Below are 23,897 nucleotides of genomic sequence, written 5' to 3'. Positions count from 1 at the left end.
TCTCTTCATTGAGTCCTGGCTCTGTATTGAGGCTTCCTTCCCAGTAGGACATGCCTGATAGGTGTCCAAGAGGCATCATAGTCAGATGCCCGAACCAACTCAACTGTTAATTTATTTCAGGCCTAAATTTCCCTATAAAAATTCCCCAATTTCCCTATTTTTAAATATGTTTTTTTTCTAAGACTCAAGCTACAACTGTAGAGCTTGCTAATAAATATAATTAGCAAGTATGAACCTGTTCGGTAGAAAAATGAAGCCAAGGATTACTGCCGCTTCCACAAGTGAGTCATTCATTAAAGACTCCCATGTTAAAACTTCCAACTAAACTGCATGTTTACAGCCTCAAATAAAAAAACGACAGGCTTCACTTCATAACAACTCTGTGGGAAGCGGGGCGGTTGGAGGTTCTATTTACCTGATAAACACTCGAGTTACAGGCATGAACTGGCATTTCTCTGAACACACATTTGTTTCCCAACCTAAACTGACAATACAGCATCTATGCTCATCTTTATCTCTATGGTACTTACCCTACTGTTACCATCAACTTTATTTTTTATTTTTTACAAAAGAAAATATATCTTTTTACAGACAGGAAGAGTAAAAAGACTTTTTTTTTTTTTACAAAGTCAACAACAACAAAAAAGAATCAGCCTAAAATCTTCATGTTCAATTGTTCAGCTGGTATCAGTTCCCACTGTTCACTCTTTAAGGTAGGCTACATAATTTACTGCTTCCTCTGTCTTTTCTACAGCAGTAAAAGATGCACCAGCGCCTGTGCTACACCACTGTGGGTGTAACTTCTTTGTTACACCCACAGCAGCTCTTAATCTTTTCATGTGGAAACGCAGCTTTGTATTATGTGCAGCGCTGAGGAGTGACAGCTGCTGGTAATTGATATCATTGCAATGAATTCCGATCAATTTTATTTCGATATTTCACCTCAAGGCAACTCTGGTTCAAGTTGATTATTTCAAATTACTACTTCAAATAATCAAATTTATAATACCTATTTAAAACCAGCATGGTGGCACAGTGGTTTGCACTGTTGCCTCACAGCAAGGAGGTGCTGAGCTCAATTCCACCATCAGGTCTTTCTGTGTGGAGTTTCGGAAGACACTTTTTGCTTTTGTGGTGCTGCCTGATGGGAATGTGTTTGCATAGTCTGGGTACTCCAGCTTGCTCCCAAAGTCCAAAGACATGCAGTTAGTGGGGATAGGTTAATTGGAAACTAAACTACCCATAGGTGCGAATGGTTCTCTGTCTATGTGTTAGCCCGGCGACAGATTGGCAACCTGTCTGGGGTGTACCCTGCCTCTGGCTCTAAGACAGCTGGGATAGGCTCCGCAACACTGAAAAGGATAAGCGGCAGAGAACGGATGGATATTCACACCCTTGACAGGCCACACCTCTAAGCTAACAATTTAGCTACTAGTTTTCCTTACAGTTTATGCTAAATGGTTCATTTTCTCATTAAATCTATGTTGACCTTATTACCACATGCAGTTTCCATTAACACTGAAACAGATATCTGACAGTCAGCCATGATTAATAAGAATTTACCCAATGCATAGCAATGTCACTGGGACTCTTGTCACTTGGATATTTTTTTCTTTCTGATTTTGAATTCTTACAGCTAACATGTCAAAAATAAATGCCACAATAGTTACAAAGACAAAAAGGTGTAGCCTAATTTTAGAAGTTGTAACAACTAACCCAACAGAAATTAAAACAACTTCATTCTAACTTAATAGACAAACTTCTATTAATGAAGCTATGAAATGACATTATGACGCATATGCTATGTGTCATAATCATTCTGTTGTCTGACTACAGAAATACCATAGTATTAATAGTATTCACAGCCTTTGCTCAATAATTTGGAAGCAATTACAGGCTCAAGTACCAATAAACTAGTTTCAGTAGATTTCTGGTCCTCCCCTAGAGTCCACCTTAAACTTCCACCACCACTGGTGTTGACAGTGCAGCCTCCGTGATTAATCATTTTCATAATTTCATAGAATTTATACCATAAAGGTAAAAAAAAATGCTCATTTTCTTCTTTGTGGGTCTTTAATTGTATAAAATGAAACATGCAGCAACTTTTATTAAACAGAAATATAACAGCTCATGCAGTCTGTCTGGGAAACTACATTTAGTAACACAACACAGCACATTAATATATATACCTGCTTCTTTAGATGGACCTTTAATGAAAGGTCACTTTGCTCCACATTTGACTTGATGAATAGGATGCAGTTTGATTGGTCTCATATTTACTGTAAAATCAATACATGCTCATCTGGGATTGACTATAATGTGTTTATATCTACGTGTGTGGGAGATGCTTTATTATCGACAGTGGCAGTATTATCCAGGAGTGTGCTTTCTTTCTGATGTTTAGTTTTCCTTGTTAGTTGAAAAACAGAAGCTCGATATGTATTTCAGGGTCTGTTTCCTCTTTCATTCACTTATACAGGGAGTGCAGAATTATTAGGCAAATGAGTATTTTGTCCACATCATCCTCTTCATGCATGTTGTCTTACTCCAAGCTGTATAGGCTCGAAAGCCTACTACCAATTAAGCATATTAGGTGATGTGCATCTCTGTAATGAGAAGGGGTGTGGTCTAATGACATCAACACCCTATATCAGGTGTGCATAATTATTAGGCAACGTCCTTTCCTTTGGCAAAATGGGTCAAAAGAAGGACTTGACAGGCTCAGAAAAGTCAAAAATAGCGAGATATCTTGCAGAGGGATGCAGCAGTCTCAAAATTGCAAAGCTTCTGAAGCGTGATCATCGAACAATCAAGCGTTTCATTCAAAATAGTCAACAGGGTCGCAAGAAGCGTGTGGAAAAACCAAGGCGCAAAATAACTGCCCATGAACTGAGAAAAGTCAAGCGTGCAGCTGCCAAGATGCCACTTGCCACCAGTTTGGCCATATTTCAGAGCTGCAACATCACTGGAGTGCCCAAAAGCACAAGGTGTGCAATACTCAGAGACATGGCCAAGGTAAGAAAGGCTGAAAGACGACCACCACTGAACAAGACACACAAGCTGAAACGTCAAGACTGGGCCAAGAAATATCTCAAGACTGGTTTTTCTAAGGTTTTATGGACTGATGAAATGAGAGTGAGTCTTGATGGGCCAGATGGATGGGCCCGTGGCTGGATTGGTAAAGGGCAGAGAGCTCCAGTCCGACTCAGACGCCAGCAAGGTGGAGGTGGAGTACTGGTTTGGGCTGGTATCATCAAAGATGAGCTTGTGGGGCCTTTTCGGGTTGAGGATGGAGTCAAGCTCAACTCCCAGTCCTACTGCCAGTTTCTGGAAGACACCTTCTTCAAGCAGTGGTACAGGAAGAAGTCTGCATCCTTCAAGAAAAACATGATTTTCATGCAGGACAATGCTCCATCACACGCGTCCAAGTACTCCACAGCGTGGCTGGCAAGAAAGGGTATAAAAGAAGAAAAACTAATGACATGGCCTCCTTGTTCACCTGATCTGAACCCCATTGAGAACCTGTGGTCCATCATCAAATGTGAGATTTACAAGGAGGGAAAACAGTACACCTCTCTGAACAGTGTCTGGGAGGCTGTGGTTGCTGCTGCACGCAATGTTGATGGTGAACAGATCAAAACACTGACAGAATCCATGGATGGCAGGCTTTTGAGTGTCCTTGCAAAGAAAGGTGGCTATATTGGTCGCTGATTTGTTTTTGTTTTGTTTTTGAATGTCAGAAATGTATATTTGTGAATGTGGAGATGTTATATTGGTTTCACTGGTAAAAACAAATAATTGAAATGGGTATATATTTGTTTTTTGTTAAGTTGCCTAATAATTATGCACAGTAATAGTCACCTGCACACACAGATATCCCCCTAAAATAGCTAAAACTAAAAACAAACTAAAAACTACTTCCAAAAACATTCAGCTTTGATATTAATGAGTTTTTTGGGTTCATTGAGAACATGGTTGTTGTTCAATAATAACATTATTCCTCAAAAATACAACTTGCCTAATAATTCTGCACTCCCTGTAGAGGATGTTGGATAATATTATCCACTCGACAATTCCATTTGTGTTTACGCACTAATCTGCTAATCCTGTCCTTAGCTAAAAGGTTCTCAGGACCTCTGTTTAGTTATAAACAGTGTGATTAATACTCCACTGACATTACTGCTTTTTATACTATCCGACAAGCTTCATCAAGAAATTTGATACTGGAAAAAAAAATGCAACCGGCAATATAACAGCAGCAGCAGCCATACACACAACCACCACAGTATAAAATAAAGTGGAAGTGCAGCACTCAGTGCGCATTGTGCTAAGGAAAACATGCTCAGTCCGCCTCAAAGCAGCCGGCTTTATACAAGAGCAGGTTGAGTGCTGGGTGGAAGGGGTCTCTGGGAAGACGCTTTTTGCTTTTGTGGTGCTGCCTGATGGGAATTTCCTGTGTAGGGGAAGCTGTGGACCAGTATGTGGAACTGCCCGGATTCTCAGGGCTGCAGTGACAAATGCCGGAATAAAAGGAAGTGCATTCACACAGTCAAAGATCTGTCAAATATTATATTACTCTGCTTTTGTAGTTCATAGTTTTGGTTTTGCTACAAGTCTACCTAGACTTTACTGTTTCAGTTGACTTTCACACTCTTGCCGTGTACCTGTCAAATGCCTATAAAAACATCAAGATTAAATATCACCTTATATATGCCGAACCAGTTCATCTGCCCTTAGGAAACAAGGCTTAATGAAACAGTCGAATATACAGGACTGAGCATCTGACAGCATATAACGTATTACTGAGAGGCTCAAATTAGATCTTCATGCAGCCAAAGACAAAACATTTATCCTTAACAAGGTGTGAAATTGTTTTTCAATAAAAATAATTAGCTGTCACACAAGGGAATACAGAGAGGCTGTTTTATCCAAGCCTTACAAACATAACACACTCACTGGCCCCACTTCATTAACTCAAATACCTAATCAGCCAGTCAGACTGCAGCAGCTCAGTAATGCAGTTAGGCATGTAAACATGGTCAAGACAACCTGCTGAAGTTCAAACCTGGAGCCTCAGAATGGGGGTGAAATGGGATTTAAGTGACTTTGAGCATAGCATGGTTTTTGGTGAAAGAAAGGCTGGTTGCAATATGTTAGACACTGGATTTTCCCACAGAACCATCATCTAGGGTTTACAGAAAATGGTCTGAATAAAAGAAAATATCCAGTGAGCAGCAGCTCTCTGGTGAAAATGCCTCATTGAAGCAAGTGAATAGAACTGAATCTCTGGCTATACAACATTTTTTCCCAAGACTGGAAAAATGTTGCCTGCTCTGATAATCTATCTATTCCATAATTTAAAAAGAAAAGAATAAACACTGTTATTGACAACCAGGTCAGAAAAGTAAAAGAACAGCGATGCAATGTGTCAGACAGAATGGCCGAGTGAAACACGTGAGATAACACCTCTCTGTGCTTCTGTCTGTACGCTATGTTGTGTTTCTCTCTTCACTGAACAACACCCTTTCTCATTCCTGCTCTGTTCTTCTCAGACACAATCCATTCCCCTGTTATGAACCACACACAGTACCCTCCTTTTTGACTGTAGCTGTGTGTCAAGCATTTCTCCCACAATGCACCTTATTGCAGTGATATAAGTGAGTATTTTATACCTTACCCTTTTCCCTTAGACTACAGATCACTGTACACAATGTTTTCATTAAAGAAGTCTGTCTATAAAGTGAGTCTGATCCATTTGTTGTCTAGTTGTGTAATCTAGTTTTACTTTTGAGCTTAATTTGATCTTTCCAAAGGTGCACCAACTATTCTTCAAAATAAAGTTCCCTGGCTTATTTAAGCATGAGATAAGCAGAGAAAACTGCAAACTGTGTACGTGTTGGTACACATCAAATCAAATCAAATCAAATCACTTTTATTGTCACATCACATGTGCAGGCACACTGGCACAGCACATGTGAGTGAAATTCTTGTGTGCGAGCCCCACAAGCAACAGAGATGTGCAAACACAACAACACAAACGAGCAAAATACAAGAATGGCCAACCTGAAACTAATAAATATATGTACAATATATAATAGTGTATGCATTTCTGGATGTGTATACTAAATATTTTCCTACGTGTGTGTGTGTGTGTGTGTGTGTGTGTGTATACACATTTTTACAAATTAAATAGTAAAAAAAAAAAAAATAATAATAATAATAATAATAACAATAATAATAATAATAATAATAATAATAATAATAAAATATATAAAATATACAGAGTTGAAAATGTGCAAAACAAGTGGCATTTATATACAGTGTGGAGTGCATAATGTTGAAGTTCCAGTAGTGAAGCTGAGGTGTCTATGACGTGTTCAGCAGTCTGATGGCCTGATGGAAAAAGCTGTCTCTCAGTCTGCTGGTACGGGACCGGATGCTGCAGAACCTCCTTCCTGATGGAAGCAGTCTGAACAGTTTATGGCTGGGGTGACTGGAGTCCTTGATGATCCTCCCCGCTTTCCTCAGGCAGCGCTTCCTGTAGATGTCTTGGAGGGAGGGAAGCTCACCTCCAATTATCCGTTCAGAGCACCGCACTACTCGCTGGAGAGCTTTGCAGTTGTAGGCGGTGCTGTTGCCATACCAGGTGGTGATGCATCCAGTGAGGATGCTCTCAATGGTACAGTGATAGAAGGTCCTGAGGATGCGGGGGCTCATGCCGAATCTTTTCAGTCTCCTGAGAAAGAAGAGGCGCTGCTGCGCCTTCTTCACTGTTTTGTTTGTGTGTACTGACCACGTAAGATCCTCAGCCAGATGTACTCCAAGGAACCGGAAGCTGCTCACTCTCTCCACAGCAGCGCCGTTGATGGTGATGGGGGTGTGTACTTCTCTGCACCTCCGGAAGTCCACTATCAACTCCTTTGTCTTTGCGACGTTGAGGGTGAGATGGTTGTCTTGACACCAGTGGGTCAGGGCGCTGACCTCCTCCCTGTAAGCCGTCTCATCACCGTTGGTGATAAGACCCACCACTGTAGTGTCGTCCGCAAACTTCACAATGATGTTGGAGCTGTTAGTGGCTGTGCAGTCGTAGGTGTAGAGTGAGTACAGGAGAGGGCTCAGTACACACCCCTGTGGAGCACCAGTGTTCAGTGTGATGGGGGATGAGGTGATGCTGCCCAGTCTGACCACCTGGCGTCTGTCAGACAGGAAGCTAAGGATCCAGCTGCAGAGGGAGCTGCTCAGTCCTAGATCCTGCAGTTTCCTGTCCAGCTTCGAGGGAACGATGATATTGAATGCTGAGCTGTAATCTACAAACAGCATTCTCACATACGTGTCTCTCTTCTCCAGGTGTGACAGGGCAGTGTGTAGTGTCAGGGCTATGGCATCATCAGTGGACCTGTTGTGGCGGTATGCAAACTGTAGAGGGTCCAGTGAGTCGGGTAGTGCAGAGCAGATGAAGTCCCTGACCAGCTTCTCGAAGCATTTGCTTACGATGGGGGTCAGGGCTACAGGTCGCCAGTCGTTCAATGAGGAGATGGTGGAGGATTTGGGTACAGGGACGATGGTGGCCATTTTGAAGCAGGCTGGGACTACAGACAGAGAGAGGGAAAGGTTGAAGATGTGTGTGAACACTCCAGCCAGCTGAGCCGCGCATGACTTGAGGACGCGGCCGGGAATCCCGTCCGGACCAGTAGCTTTGCGCGCGTTCACCTTCCTGAAGCACTTCCGCACATCCTCCTCAGACACAGTGTGCGCACTGACGTCATCCGCGGTGCGCACACTGTCCGGTCTCATGGTGTTCGCTGCGTCGAATCTAGCGTAGAATACGTTTAGATCCTCACACAGAGAGGCCGTGGTCTGCGGTGTGCTGGTTTTCCCTCTAAAGTCTGTGATCGTGTTTAGTCCCTGCCACATACTCCGAGGGTTGTCAAACTGTTGCTCCACCCTGTCCCTGTACTCACGTTTGGCTGCTTTGATCGTCTTCCGGAGTTGGTAATGTGCGTGTTTGTAGTCCGATGTGTTCGCGGAGGCAAAGGCGGTGTTCCGTGCCGCCAGTGCCGCGCGAACATCTCCGTTAATCCAGGGTTTTTGATTTGGGAAGGATTTAACTGTTCTGGATGGGACGACATCTTCCACGCATTTCCTGATAAATCCACAGACTGAGTCTGTGTACTCATCAATGTCTCTGGCGGCCACGTGAAACATTTCCCAGTCCGCATGATCAAAACAGTCCCGCAGCGCAGACTCCGATTGGTCCGTCCAACAGTGCACCGCCCTCCGGGTTGGAGCTTCCTGTTTCAGCTTCTGCCTGTAGGCGGGCAGGAGCAGGATGGAGCAGTGATCTGATTGGCCGAATGGGGCGCGGGGGAGGGCTTTGTACGCATCCCGGAAAGAGGTGTAACAGTGGTCGAGTAGCCGGTTTCCACGTGTGTTAAAAAGGATGTGTTGATGGAGTTTTGGTGAGACTTTCTTCAGGTTTCCCTTATTAAAATCTCCGGCTGTGATAAACGCTGCCTCTGGGTGTGCGGTTTCCTCACTGCTGATCGCGCTGTACAGTTCCCTGAGTGCACGGTCAGTGTCGGCTTGTGGGGGAATGTAAACAGCCGTAATAATCACTGCTGTAAATTCCCTCGGTAGCCAGAATGGCCGGCACTTAATCATCAGGTACTCCAGGTCCGGTGAGCAGAAGGATTTGACCGGGTGCACGTTCGCATAATCACACCAGCTGTTGTTGATCATGAAACATACACCACCGCCTCTGCTTTTCCCAGTAAGATCCTGTGACCTGTCCGCGCGGTGCACAGAGAACCCCGGCAGTTGTATTGCGGAGTCCGGTACTTTGTCCGATAGCCAGGTTTCTGTGAGGCAGATCACGCAGCAGTCCCGCATCTCTCGCTGGAATGAGATCCGTGCCCGAAGCTCGCACAGCTTGTTCTCCAGAGACTGCACATTAGCCAGTAATAAACTGGGTAACGGTGGTCTGTAAGTGCGCCGTCTCAGTCGAACCAGAACGCCAGATCTTCTCCCTCTGCGTCGGCGTTTGCGGCCTCCAGGGCCAGAGAACAAAGGCGTCTCAGGTGAGATGAATGGGGGGTCTGCAAATGGAGCGTCCGTGTTGCAAAACTTGAACTCCGGAAAGTTATAAGAAAGACCGTCTTTTATGTCCAGTAAGGTTTGTCGGTCGTACACAAGGAGACAAGTGCTGCTCGTGAAAAAATAAAGGAAAAGTAAAATTAAACACAGAAGAAAGCCGTTGCTTGGGGGAGCTCGCGACGAGGCTGCCATACTCGGCGCCATCTTGTCAATGTCATCTTGACATTTGCAGTATATTTCTGTACTACATGTCGGAAAGTTTAGATGGCTGTCTAATAGCAATATGAAAGGGTGCTATTACATCCAATGCTATGCTAAAATTAGCTTACTTAAAAAAAATAATGCTAATCTTCAAGTTTTCATGTTTTGTTTCTAAGCAGCAAGCAAGGCAAAAACTCACTTTAATGGGGAAAGAGCAAGTCAGTTTCATAAACTGCATATAAAAGATGGATAAAACCTCTTGGTTATAAAAAGCCAAAGGGGACTGTTTTCACTATTGTCATTGTAGTGAAGACTAGATGTAAAGAGCTAGCATTAGCTGATAGCGTAACACTTCACACTCTAATCCACTTTAAGTCAGTTAAAACCTATATGCCTGCAGTCTAAATGCTGAATGCTTTCAAACCAGTGAGTGATGCCAAATCTTTTATATGGAGATTATGTGTGTTCTGGGTGTTTCATCAATGATCCTTGTCCAGGATTACTAATGCAGTTAGCCTTTTTCTTTGAGAAAGCGCATTATGTTAGCAAGCATTAATGGAGATAACTTGATTTAGGGCATTGGTTCTCAAACTTTTCACAATGAACACAACCTCATAAAATATATGGCTCTTAAAGTACCACCCTTATGACTGACATTAAAGTACAGTAGTATAGGCCTATTTAACACCACATACAGTTTACATGAGACAATTTTATTTCTTATATGAATGTTATTTATTTTAACTGTCATAAAAAGGATGTGACAAGTGATAATAATAACAACTGTACTGCATTAAAACATTCACAGCAGGTGGGATATCCGGTCTTTAAGTGATGACGTATAAACCCTGCTTCCCGTTCAAAACTAATCTGCGTTTATTAAGGCTGTTGTGTTTTTAACGTTTTAATGCTTTGTATCTTGTTCTATTTAATCTAAACAAGCCCCTAAATAAAGGCAGAGATCACTGTGGGCCTATCTTGGTTTTTGCTACCACTATTCATTTCAAAGCTCAGCTGTTAAACCTTACGATGTAACTACAGCCCAGCCCATACAGCAGTATATTAATGACTAACCTCGTATTGTTGATGGATTATCTCAGTTGTTCTCCTGACTGACGTTTGGTCCATTTACAGCATCCTGCTATGCGATTGCATTTGTCCCTAACATTGGGAACCCTCATGTTAACTTTTATCGAGTGGAAAAAAGTTCGTTTTCATCCTCCAGCTTCACTGTGTTAATGTGTTTACATCATGCAAACATAGCTGTGTCGCTAGCGATCACATAGCACACCATTATATACCAGCTAGCCCAACTTCAGTAACCCTACAAACATCACTGCTGTTTAGTTTCCTGTCTTCATTTATGCAGCATATAGCAGAGGTGTGTGTTTTAATTTTTCAGAAATCCCCCAATAAGTAGTATATATAAGACATATATCATTTGATCTTAAACAAAAAAAAAGAGACTTCCCGCGTAACACTAGAGGGAGCCCACGTACAACCAGTGGTATGCGTACCACAGTTAGAGAACCACTAATTTAGGGCACAAACATGCTAGTTATTATTATAAAAAAAAATCTGAAGCTACTTTTTATCAGATAAATCATAATCAATTAGCAAATTCTGAGCACATTTTAATGACCACTAAATCACTGTGATTTTTACTTTCCAAAATTATTGAAGACAACAAAAACATACCAGCTTTTCATTTATTTTGAAATTTTTGAGACTTGAAATGTAAAATGTCTGTCTCTAAAGCACTTTGGGTGAACCTCTGTTATTTAAATATTTTATAGAAAAATAAATAAAATAGATGCAACAGTCAACACAAAAAGGTTCAGACATTTTTCATAGTGCATGTTTGAGGTGCATCGTTTCATTTCCAAAAAACTAATTTCAGTGGGCTACACACTGAACTTAGAGCATAGAAACAAAGCATTGATTCTATCACACTAGTATAAATTTGTTGGTGTCTATACTAGATCGATCGGCCCACCTCTAAATTACGTGGGGACTACAAAGATTCCCTGCAGAAACCTAAATCAGGCATAAAATATCATCAGAGGGTGGCTGCTCTCAGTTTTAGGCATGTCTAGGCATGTCTCGGTGTGTACGAGGGAACGCAAACACATGGTATCCCTATATAATTGAGCTTTCCACAAACATACACACTCACACTTGCCAGCGTAATTAGCAAATTCTGCCATGATGACGCACAGCTGGTAAAAATGTATTGACTCTTGGGCAATCATGGGTCTGCACTAAATATTTGCCATTAGTGTTTCTTTGCCTTTTCTCTGTGGAAGTTGTGCAGATATGCAATACTTATTTTTCACATCTCAAGCATTCTGTTTTCACAGGAAACCCATCAAATTAAAGTGCAAAGCCTGCTTTAGAAAGGTCAGGATTTAACGCCACAAATCACTCACATATAGATTATACCAATTAGTTAATCATTTCAGTAATGTTTCTGCATCATCATAGGCTGAGAACATTGAAATGGAGTCAGTGTTTGCTTGAAAAAAGACTTTTAACGCAGCCAGCTTCAGGGCAACAGTGTTTCACAACAGAATGTACTGAAATGACACATCAGGCCTCTGAATTCCTATCTTCATCTCCATCACTCCTTCTTCCTTGCATTATTCATTGTGTGTCGCTGCTTCCATGCTCTCTTTCCCTCTCCTTTTCTGTCCTTCAGTGACACCGGACTACATGAGTGAACAAACACAAGCAGCAGTAGTTCCCTCAAGGACGCACATATAATACACAGCCACTTTAGAGCACTTCCGTAACCAAATAGTATCAAAGAAATGAGTCAGGAGATCATCTGATAGCAGCAACGCAATAAATAGCATCAGTCAGTGACAGTGTGTGTGTTTATGTTAGCATGCCCAGGAGCCTTTACAGTAGGAGGTACTAGGTTTTATTAACATTTATTTACACTGTGTGTGTGTGTGTGTGTGTGTGTGTGTGTGTGTGTGTGTGTGTGTGTGTTTGTCCTACCGTCTTGGGGCAGTGTACGTATCGCGCCAGACTGATAATCAGATCATGCGTGATGGGATCAACCAGGTTTCTGAAGCTGGCGTAGCGGTACAACACGTCATCCAGTGATGTTGATTCCATGCCTAGGTCCTACACACACATTAAGTAAGACCATATGTATTAGCAATATATTTATGTAGCACATTTCATATAAACAGGCTCTACATTAAAAAAAAGGAAAGATAATGAGGGAAAAAAGAGAAAAGAATACAGGTTCCATGACTGCTACGAATTCATTCATTCCCTCATATGTAAGTCCGAGCGAGTATGTCAAAGACGTTTACATTCTGAATGCAGCTTTTTAAACTTCCCGACCCCCTAAAGCATTGAATTAAAGCCCTCTGAACTGCTTCCTGCTGTCTGACTGTCTGGTTTCTGGAGAGGAGGCCAAAAAACAAAATTTGTCACATCTCAAGCCCCATCAAAGCCAATGAAGCATAAACCTGTTGGCAGAGCTTCACGCATGAACAGCAGTCTTGTTAAAACTTCAAAAGTCAACATGAATGACAACGCCACATGAAGGTGTGCAGGAGAGGATTAGACTGCCACAGTTGAAAGTATTTTGAGGAAAAGCTCCTGTCACTGACTTTAATATGAAGCCTAAAGCAGAGCACAGGCTGTGTATGCTGGATGCAGTACAACTGAGCAAAACAACCATGCTATGCTATTTGTTTGAGCTCAAGTCACTGATGACATTAATCATTTACATTATCCATCATGCTCCATTATAAGGACCCAAAAGTTGATTTGTTTGGGAAGAAAATTAAAAGGTTAAAACACTAGCAAAGCTTTATGTTTGGGTTTTTAACAAGTACAACAAGAGTATGAGAGTGCTCCATGTAACACAAATACTACTGTCAATCTTGATGTTTTTAGAACTTAACTAACAGCGGGACCAAAAATTGTAAAGTTTGTCCTGAGTGTGGGAGTAAAGGAAAGGTCACTTTCTTGGTAGCATGAATGTGCTCATTTCATGGCAATCTGCCAATTAGATTGTGAGAAATCCTGACATTTTGCTCTAGCTCGTGCAGTGTGCAGGGGAAAGGTTTAATCTAGGCACAAATTTGTTCTGTAAACGTCTGGTCCAGCTCCCAAATACATAACTGTAGTTCTAAAATACTACATTTATTTCCTGCTTGATCCTGTCAAAGCAGAAAACGCTGGAACACCAAAATATTCTGCATTTACGCTTTGCAGACCACGAGTGAGCTCTAGGACTCTCAGTTTTTTCTGCTTGAGTGCTCATTTTTAGCTGTGCTGCTGGCAAGACGTTGTGGATGGTAATGTCCTTCTGCTACCATCCAAAGCATTAGCCTATATATTTTACATAAATTCAGGGTTTAGTAACAACTTCTCCTCAAGCTCCATCATCAGATCAACTAATTTATCTAATATCACACTTTCAAAGCTAATGACCATGCTTAAAGCTTAGGCTGCACTTTAATAAAAAATGTCACTAAATATTTCTTGATGCATGCTCAATCATCCAAATAAGTAAATTCCCAAAAGTTCATTCTGTTGTGGTTGAATCAATACACTGTGTGCACAATTATTAGGCAAGTGAGTATTTTGGCCATATCATAATTTTTATGCAAATTTTCAAGCTGTATAAACTTGTGTGCTTATTGGATTTAAGCATATCAGGTGATGTGTATTTGCATAATGAGTGAGGGCGTGGCCTGGGAAGATCAACACTCTATATAAAAGTGTGCATAATTTCTATGCAGCTTCTCTTCCTCAGGCAAAATGGGCCAAAAAAAAAAGATGTAAAGGTATTTCAGAGGGATGCAGCAGTCTTGAAACTGCTAAGATATTGGGGCGTAACCACATCAAATGTTTTGTTGCAAACAGGGTCGCAAGAAACGTATTGAGAAAAAAAGACGGAAATTAACTACCAAAGATTTGAGAAGAATCAAAAGTGAAGCTATCAGGAACCAATTATCCTATAGGGCTGCCATATTCCAGAACTGCAGCCTACCCAGAGTGTCCAGAAGTACAAGGTTTTCAGTGCTTAGACACATGGCCAAGGTAAGGAAGGCTGAAACCCCACCACCACTGAACAAAACACACAAGTTGAAACATCAAGAATGGGCCAAGAAATATCTGAAGACAGATTTTTCAAAGGTTTTATGGACTGATGAGATGAGAGTGACTCTTGATGGACCAGATGGCTGGGCCCATGGCTGGATCTGTAAAGGACACAGAGCTCCACTTTGACTCAGACGCCAGCAAGGTGAAGGTGGGGTACTGGTATGGGCTGGTATTTATTAAGATGAGCTAGCTGGGCCTTTTCAGGTTGAAGATGGCCTCAAAATCAAACTTACTCCCAGTTTTCTTCAAGAAGTGGTACAGGAAAAAGTCTGCATCTTTCAAGAAGACTAGTATTTTTATGCAGGACAATGCTCCATCGCATGCATCGAAGTACTCCACTGCATGCTTAGCCAGTAAAGGCCTTAAGGATGAAAAAATAATGACATGGCCCCCATTCCTCATCTGACCTAAACCCTATTGAGAACCTGTGTGCCCTGCTTAAGCAAGAGATTTATAGTAGAGGAAAACAGTACACCTCTCTGAACAGTGTCTGGAAGGCTGTGGTTGCTGCTGCACAAAAAGTTGATCATCAACACATCAAGAAACTGACAGACTCCATGAATGGAAGGCTTGTGAGGGTAGCTATATTGGTCACTGATTTTCTTTGACATGTCAGAAATGTTTATATGTAAATTCTGAGTTGTTTTATTACTCTTACTTTAATAATTGTGCACACAGTGCATAGTTACTAAAAAAGTTACCATTTAATATACTTATAACTGCAAAGAAATATAGTTTCGGTATATTTTCTTTTGAACTGCAAAGTTAACATTTGTGAGACCAACTGATAGTGAGGGCAGGATTTCTGTTTTGTTTGGTTTTTTTTTTTTTTGGGGGGGGGGGGGGTATTATAAAATACAGGAAAAAATATTGGGCAAAAACAGTTTGCCACTTTGGTATTTTGTCAAAATGTATTTCACTTTGGGGTAAAGTTAGCGTTCCCCAAGATCAAACTTCAAGCTCAGATTTATAGTCGTGATTTATGCGCTTCATAAAGAAAATGTTGAAATTGTATATTTTCATTATATGTGTGGTCTGTATATGTCCCGTGTAACAGGATGCATATTGTATCCAGTATGTAATTTGCTTTACTAACTTTTTTATCTATACCATTATTATTTGTGTGGATGCTAGAATGCTGCTTGGAAGATGCTCTGAGAGAAAGAATGTGTGTAACAAGAATCCAGACACTTTTTAGCCTGTAGGTAAGTGCAGATATATTTTCATGTGTTTGGATTTGTTTTGCAGGCATTTTATTGCCAGCTGAGTGGCATCAGGACTGACCTTTAGAAATGAGAGAAAAGGGAAGAGCGAGACTGATGGATGCTCAGTCTCCTAGAGAAAGCTATGACTCACTGAGGTTTCCATGCTGCTTATTGTTCTAATTAGGATCGGTCAACATCAAAGCAGTGGTTGGAACCCAGCTGAATATTAACAAAGGTGGAGCTGAAGAGACGCGGCAAACACAAACACAATGGATCAAGTGCAGCTCTTTGCTAAATAAAAGGAAATGGCAACAGAGGCAGGTGGAGCTATATATGAAGCAGATGTTGAACCTTATCAAAAATCACATCCTGACCAAACAGTATGCGCCACCTCTGACAAGACAGGCCTCCATTTTGTTATTTTTGTAAGAGAATCTGGACCGGGATCTCACATTTGGTAAAGAATAAGAAAATAAATGCCATATTTAACAGCCTTGCACAAACACGAAATGACATGTGGAGCAATCACTCTCGATTGTCACTGTCGATGAAGAGCCACCTCGACAGGACAAGACTCGGCTGACAAAGGTCACTCTTTCGAGGATGCCAATGTTCACATTTTGGACAGAGAAGACACGGTTTGAAAGAAGAGTGAAAGAATCCATCTATGTCCACTGTAAACGACCATCTTTGAACAGAGGCGGTGGCTTACGACACCAACCGTCTGCCATCTATAATCCAGTTTTGAGATCCTTTCCCAGACACCTTAACGCCCACTCACATCCTGGACCATTTGACCTCAGGAAATCACATGATAGGGTGGGGCTAGGTTTCACAGCGGGTTCACCTGAAACCTTGGCTGATTGTGACCCACACCCGTTTTCACCCCTTGGCTAGTGTGATTAGGTAGAGTATCAACAGTGGGTTCATGACCCTCTTGGGGGACACTCCCCTAAGACTTAAATCTGGGACTCTCCAGCATTTGACGTTAGAATTGAAGAAGCTTCTCGGATGAGAGGTGAAACATCTTCAAGCAACTCAAAGAAGTCCAGACGTTTTTCTTTCCAAGCTCCTTAGACTACGATGACCTGGATGACTGAGAACCTTCACAGACACTGTCGATTATGTATTTATTTATTATTAACATGGTGCCAGCCTGTGGTTCAGCTTCCGCGACTCCCTTCCATGTCGAAACCATCAGCCGCAGTTTTGGCTGAGGGCAACAAGGGATCTGTTTCTGACAGGCCAGCTTGGTGCGCTAGCCGTTGTTGGAGACCGTTAGTTAGCTACCATCTGGCAACGCAAAATAGCCAACACTCCTGTCTGTGGACAGCTAGCTAGCCTATGAAACTAGCTAGCTTCTTAGGCTACCTAAGAAGCTAGCTAACTTGAGATATATGCCCTGAAATGAGAATAGGTTTTTGAATACCGACTATGTAACAGTGCAAGCTATTTAAAGGTTGGGTGGCTCTGCCCAATGTGATTGTGGCAATCAACACCCAATCAGGATTGGCAGAATGAGATACATGCTTCTGAGGAATACTCAGGGAGGTGCATCCCATAGTGAGACATTGAAACAAATGCTAAGAGTCAGAACCTTTATTCACCCAGGAAATGAAACTCCTGAGAACAAGATTTTCTTTTAAGACAGTGTCCAGGGCCCAGACAGGCAGCATTAACCTAGCACGTATGAGTCTACAGTATCAACCTGTTAATTACAACATAGGCTCACCCTAAATCATGTCCTGATGTATTGTCTTTGCGGACTCTAATGAGGACCATTGTTTATAAAATGTAGATCATGCTGTTATTGAAGAAAACTCTAAGGTAGCGATGGAGCCCATAAACCAATCACTGAGGAAGTTGATGGCCATTTTTTCATAGGCATGCATACAACCTGAGGAGTCCCCCCCCCCCGCTGGCCATTTGAAAGAATGCAAGATTCACACACTTTGGCATTACCACAGCCATCTTTTATATTCAATCTATGCATAAAAGTTATATAGTGTATATGCTGATCATATATTGGTAGTTAGATAGTTTTTACTATTATATGTATGCAGACATTAAAAAGAAATTCTCACATGACTATATCTTTTTTTTCTTTTTTAATTTTTGTTATTTAGATTTATTTTATCATATTTTTATTAATCCAATGGTGAGTCTGTTCTAGTCTGTTCTTCTAATAAACAGGTTAACTGGCTAGTTTATTATGACAATTATGAGGGAAAGAGTTTTCTTTTTTTTTTAATCTTGTTTTTCTATCTATAAAACAAGGGGCAGCTAATGTAACTGTTGGGGCTTCTTTCATGACGTTTTGACTGCCATGTCATTGTCTCTATTGAAATGGTGCCCGACCGATCTTGAATTTGCTTATTAGCACTGCCGGCAGGACTCAACCCATGGTGATTCAAAGAGCCGCGGACAATATGAATCATTCAATCAAATGGCACCATGTTGAGACACTGCCCCTCAAGTGCTGATTAGACAAAAATAAAAGATGGCTGAGCGAACATCAGTGCAATGTATGGAGATAGATCCACTCTTTTATGACGTGCTTTATCAAAACAGCACAAAACTCCACAGGGAACTTCTGCAGTTCTGGGAAAACGGCGAATCTTTGGAGGCTCTGGACACAAATCATGCTGCTGTAACATGAAGTCACGGTCTTTGTCTTGGTGTCCTTTACAGTTCACTTCCTTGGTTATTTTGAAGGTTTTCCTGTGTTTTTACATCCTTACTTTTTCTTTTTCCCACTCTTTCAGTGTCATACACAGAGTTGAAACATCTTAATATCCCTTTCTCCTTGATGTGGATTTAGTCTATGCTTGTTTTAATCATTTTTGCCATTTTTCTGTTCAGCCCTCATCACATATCTAATAAAATAATTTTAGCAGCACATGTCAGAGTCGAACCTTATCCATAACGGTAGATTTGGATTTCATTTGTGTTTTCTAACATCACTGCCACAATTCAGATCTATGGGATACCTCCTCACAAGGCAGGTGCCATTCTTTCATCGCATGCTTGTGATGAAACAGAGTTTGGTGAACCAGACTTACTCCCTGAGTTAAGCTCCACAGGATTTCAGCAGCTGACTGGTATCTTCAGACGTTAGAGGCAACCGCAACGCTACACCACTGCTGCTACTACTACTGAAACCCTGGTCACATGTGATGGCTTCAAAAAAATCCCATGCAGCTGAGTGGAAACACCTGAAGGAACCCTGCCAGATAAATTTAGCGCCAGTAAAGCACGCTCCGGCGCTCTTTCTTACAGTTAAGCGATCAGCTGTGAGGGGGCCCGGGGGCGAACGGTGTAGAGAGATGCCAGTTTTTGGTTGCGAGTTAATTGAAGAGCATTGATTGAGAAGAAGGCCTCCTCATTATCTCTTAACAGAGCTCCTGTTTCATTAATCAATGTCTACTTGATTCAAGCTCGCCAGTTTATCGCCATTGTTTCCAAGCAACAATAAAGAGACGCTCGTAACCAACACACTCTTCAAAATCAGCGCTTCACTTTCATCTCTCCTTGTTTCCCTTTCCCTTCTCTCTCTCTCTCTGTCATGTTTCCCTCTAAGTGCTGTCTTTCACTGTCTCTGAAATCACTCACCACCACTTCTTGTCTGTCCTCTGCTTTAGCTGAACACTAATGGTAGTCTTTCTTTTTTCTCTCCTCCTGCTTCCCTTTATTCATAGTAATTGTCTTTATCCAATTCATCCTGTTTCTGTCCGTCACATACTGTTCCGGCAGAGCACAGGCCCTACGCAACATGAAACTAAATATCATCATTATATTACTGGAACTCCTCCAATTATGCCTTCATGACCCAACATCAAAACCTGTTATTATCTCTATTATGTTAATGCAAATGTAAGGCAACCCAGTTTGTTTTCAGCCTTCTCCGTTTGGCCTCTAAAGCTGGAACACCCTGCTGATAAAGAAATACAGACCACATCCTTCAGTCTCCAACATCCCTGAGTACCTATTTGGTACTATTTGGTGCTCAGGAAGCAGCACCTCAGGCTTATAGACATACAGCTTCCCCAGATTGCTGTTTACTGATTACTCAGTGCTAGTTGGACGTTTTCTTTCCACCACTCAGCATTACAACAAATGGCCTAAATCCTCCATCACTAAGCTAGGCTATACATTTTATTATAAATAAAATAATGAATAAATTATTATAAATAATAACATAAATAATAATTATTTGATTATTATTGTTACTGACACCATGAGAAAGAACAAGGTGCTGATAGAGATCTTGTAGATATAGTAGTGGCCGTTACAGTGGTTAAATTGATTGCCATTAGGTAGAGGTACCTGAAGCAGCCATATAAGCTGCTTCTAAAGTGGAAAATCTCTAAAAACAAACAAACAAAACAGATCTAAAAGTAGCTTATTCTTTCAAGAGGAAATAGTCTGAAATTCCTACAAGAAACAGGAACCATTTGGGGAAGTCGATTTTTCTACCTGTTTCAAACTAAATCTTAATCATATTTTGTTTCAGGCAGTTCTGCTTTCAGGAGGTTTACGAGCATCTGACTTGGAGCTTGTGATGCTGAAATAGCTGATTGTGAAAACAGAAACAACCAATAATAACAAAATAAAAGAATAAGTGCTGGAGGAACTTGTACCTGTTGGGAAAACAATCAACTTGAGCAATTAAATTAATTCTTGAAAAATTAAGTTTCCTGAAACTTTTTGTGGACCTATAGTAAACCAGTAAGCATCCTGGTTCATTTCAACATCTTATATGCCTAATTTTCCCATTTTTGTGGTTACTGGCAGTCTAACATGGAGTGTAAGTGGGGAAAAGGCTATGCACAAAACATGAATTATGAGTCTTTCTAGATGGAAGTCTCAGGTCTGTTTGGAAGTGCTTATCTCATTAGATCCCACACTAGGGATCACAGCCTGGAGAAAACTTACTAGATGACCAAATTACCAGCGTATTAACATTAATTTGTTTACATGGAAACAAAAATTGTTTCTTTCCACGTCTTGAAATTAGCTAGACACAACCTCACATGAACTACAAAACATTGCATATTACACTGTGTCACTATTATTTCAGCATGTGAAAACATAAAGTATAATCTCAGTTACAAAAACGTTGGGACATTGAGTAAAGTGTAAATAAATACAAAATGCAACGCCTTAAAAATCTCACATATCCATATTTGATTCGAAATGGGATACCTAAGGCATATCGAACATTTAAATGAACAGATTTGACTATTTCATGAAAAATATTAGCATGAAACAAGTTCAGGAACATTTTTACACTGATTGGTTACTTGTGTAAAAAGTTGAAAATGTATTAAAAGATCATCTGAGAGAGCCAGTGATTCTCAGAAGTGTAGACAATTGCAGATTAATACACCACTGTCCAGACTCCTAAATTTGCAAAGATTTTGAATATCTCATCATCTCCAGTACATGACATCATCAAAAAGACTCAAAGAATCTGGAGGAATCTCTGTAAGCAAGGGACAAGGCCAATCCTGTATTGGATGTCCTTGACCTTCAGGCCTTCAGACAGCACTGACAGATGTGATCAGGAACACTTCCAGAAATCACTGTCTCTGAACACCCACGTATGCAGGTTAAAGCTCTGTCATGCAGAGAAGAAGCCATATGTGAACATGATTCAGAAACACTGCTGTCTTCTCTGACCCAAAACTCATTTAAAATGGACTGAAAGCAGAAAACTGCTTTGTGATCAGATCAATCCAAATCTAAAATTCTTTGTGGGAAACATGAACGGCGTATCCTCCAAACTAAAGAGGAGAGGGCCCTTGCTATGAGCATCTCTGGTGATACTGGGGTGCATTATTGCCTATCAAAAAGGTAGCTTGCACATCTGGAAAGGTATACACCAGGGGTCCCCAACTCCAGGCCTTGAGGGCCGGTGTCCTGCAGGTTTTAGATCTCACCCTGAGAACCTTCACAGACCTTTGTGTTAACGTTTGCTTATCACCGCCATCTGCCACCAGTGCATAGAGCTTTGATCAGTAAATAGTAACAGAACAATTCTGATGAAAATCTCCAAAGTCCAAACAGTAATCTGGGGAAGCTATGTGTCTATAAGCCTCAGGTGCTGCTCCCTGAGTTTGAGTCACGAGGGGATAAACTATAAACACTGCCAGCGTATGGGCTCTGTGAAGTGTGTCGAAATCAGTTTCTTCCCTCACTGTCTTCATCTGCTCTTTTTAGTTTCCTTACTGTCACAGTAATAAACACAGATTGTTTCTCAGAATTTTACCCCTGTCATCCTCAGACCCTTCCCTTCTCTGCCGCTCTCCACATCATCCCATTCAACTGGTGGCATTTTCTTTCTCCTGCTTCCCTTTTGTTTCTCGCCACACCAGATTCTCCCAGCCTGTTGTTGGGCTTTTTCTTCTCTCTGTAGCAACAGCAGCATCCAGACTGAGAGAGGTTGTAAATCACAGCACTCTCTCCACTCTGTACCCATGCAGCAGACTCAGGCACTGCCAGGCATACTTGCAGGGAGGACGTCAATTCATCAGGCATGCAGGAAGTCAGTCTCTGAATGGCTTCAGTCAGTGAGCATCAGCGGTTAGTCTGAGCCTGGCTTCTCTTTCAGCATCAGTGTTGACATTAACTTAAGGTAATAGAGCACGACAGGAAAGAACAGAGGAAGTGTGCAGAAAGAAAAAGCATCATTCACACAGCAGACTAAGCGACTACCTGTCGGAGCGTCTTCAGCATCTCCGTGGCCTCATCCTGCTTGCCCTGTTTGGCCATCAGCATCATCTCCTGGATCATGCCGATGCGGCGCTGGTAGGGTGGTGGTGGCGTCCCGCTACGGCTCAGCCTGTCCCCTGACTTCAGCATGAGGGAGGCTAAGATGTCTCCCCGCTCCTTGGTGGGTGTCCGCTTCCAACTGTGCTGAGGACTCGCTCCTGCAGGCTCCTGGCCTTTAGCCTGCTTGGCACCCATGGTGCTGCCTCTTAATGTGAACTCTGGCAACAAAGAGATTGGTCCCACAGAGCAGTCATGCAGCGGCAGCTTTGATTCCTGTGTCAGACACCTGCTTCAGTAAAACGTCAGCAGCTCATCACGTCTCTGTGAAATGTGGAAAGTGTGCCTGCTCCCAGAGTACAGTACAACACTGCAGATACGCTGAGAAGGAGCGCTGGTAGTTTTGTGCTGTTACTCACAGGAGCTGGAGCTCATGTAGGGAACAGGTCTTTGGATGCTGCCTGCCGCATGGCCGCAGAGCGCGGACTCAGCAGAGTCAGGCTGCCGGAGATCCCCAGCAGTGAGTCTGCCTCAGCGACAGCCTCCTATCCCGGACCCAACTTCAGCACCAAATATTTACCCTCTCCTCCTCCTCCCGAGCTGTCCTCTAGAACACAGCGCTCTGTCCTGGAGCAGAGGAGGAGCAGCGGGCGGAGGATCGCTGCTGCATGAAGCAGGGCATGGCAGTGTTTACGTCTGCGGTGCTCCTCGTTCTGCCCTGTCCCTCCTCGGCCGCTGGAAGTCCCGCTGTACCTGCAACAAAAGCAGCGCTGGTCCTCCTCCCGGCCTCACTCTCCATCATTCGCAGGCAGGAAGCAGAAGTCGCATCCGCGCCTCGTCCTGCTGTGTGCAGGCTGCGGCTCAGCGGGCTTTGACAGAAGGGGCCGGACTGAGGTGTCCCCTCCCCGGGACCGAATTATGTATCGCACCCTCTGTTCGAGTGCACGGGGGCGCGCAGCGAGTGCACGTGACCGCAAGTCTTCCTTCCTCCTGGCGGGGTGATGAGGAGAGGCAGGAGGAGGGCCGGGAGGGTATGAGCACTGCCAAGTGTCTAGTTACACGGCGCTGACGCTCCGTCTCCGCGGGGGAGGTTTTTCTACCAGAGTCCATTCAAAATGTGTCGGCTTGTAGCTGCACTGCTCACAGGCAGAAATGGACAGGGTGTATCTGTCGAGATGAGTCATGCATTTTAAACTGTAGTCTTCTAAGAAAATCGGCCAACAGTGGACCTTGATTTAAGCATTTTGTATCTAACAATTTAAAAAAAAAATTTTTTTGCGGAAATTGTAAACCACAACACCAACTTACAAGTTAATACCCGATTAGAGTAGATCTACTTTGTGCACTGCTCTGTGCAGTCACATTTATTTAAATCACACCTAAAGGGGCTTTAAATTGTAAAATAAAGAGCCCACAGAAAAAACCCCAACAATCACTTGGCGACAGTGGGAAAGAAAAACTCCCTTGTAAGGGGAAGAAACCTCCGGTAGAACC

At 42.3% G+C, this 23,897-nt stretch overlaps 1 protein-coding gene across 1 annotated transcript in view; it reads right to left on the bottom strand.

The window, feature by feature from the left end:
- The window catches only part of lrrc75a (leucine rich repeat containing 75A), an 81,371-nt gene extending 58,033 nt beyond the window's left edge, over positions 1 to 23,338 (bottom strand). Inside the window, exons 1-2 of the mRNA XM_085380228.1 lie at positions 22,350 to 23,338; positions 12,298 to 12,426 (exon numbers count right to left, since the gene is read on the bottom strand). Coding sequence (XP_085236354.1) covers positions 12,298 to 12,426; positions 22,350 to 22,601 — 381 coding nt within the window. The 5' untranslated portion in view covers positions 22,602 to 23,338. The remainder of the gene's footprint in view (positions 1 to 12,297; positions 12,427 to 22,349) is intronic.
- Between the last annotated feature and the right edge of the window lie 559 nt (positions 23,339 to 23,897).

The sequence above is a fragment of the Rhamphochromis longiceps genome, linkage group LG14 (assembly GCF_057381845.1).
Source record: "Rhamphochromis longiceps isolate RC_006_pf linkage group LG14, R_longiceps_female_GT1.1, whole genome shotgun sequence".
Taxonomy (NCBI): domain Eukaryota; kingdom Metazoa; phylum Chordata; class Actinopteri; order Cichliformes; family Cichlidae; genus Rhamphochromis; species Rhamphochromis longiceps.
Note: the sequence above shows the minus strand (reverse complement) of the source record. Positions and strands in the feature narration are given on the sequence as shown.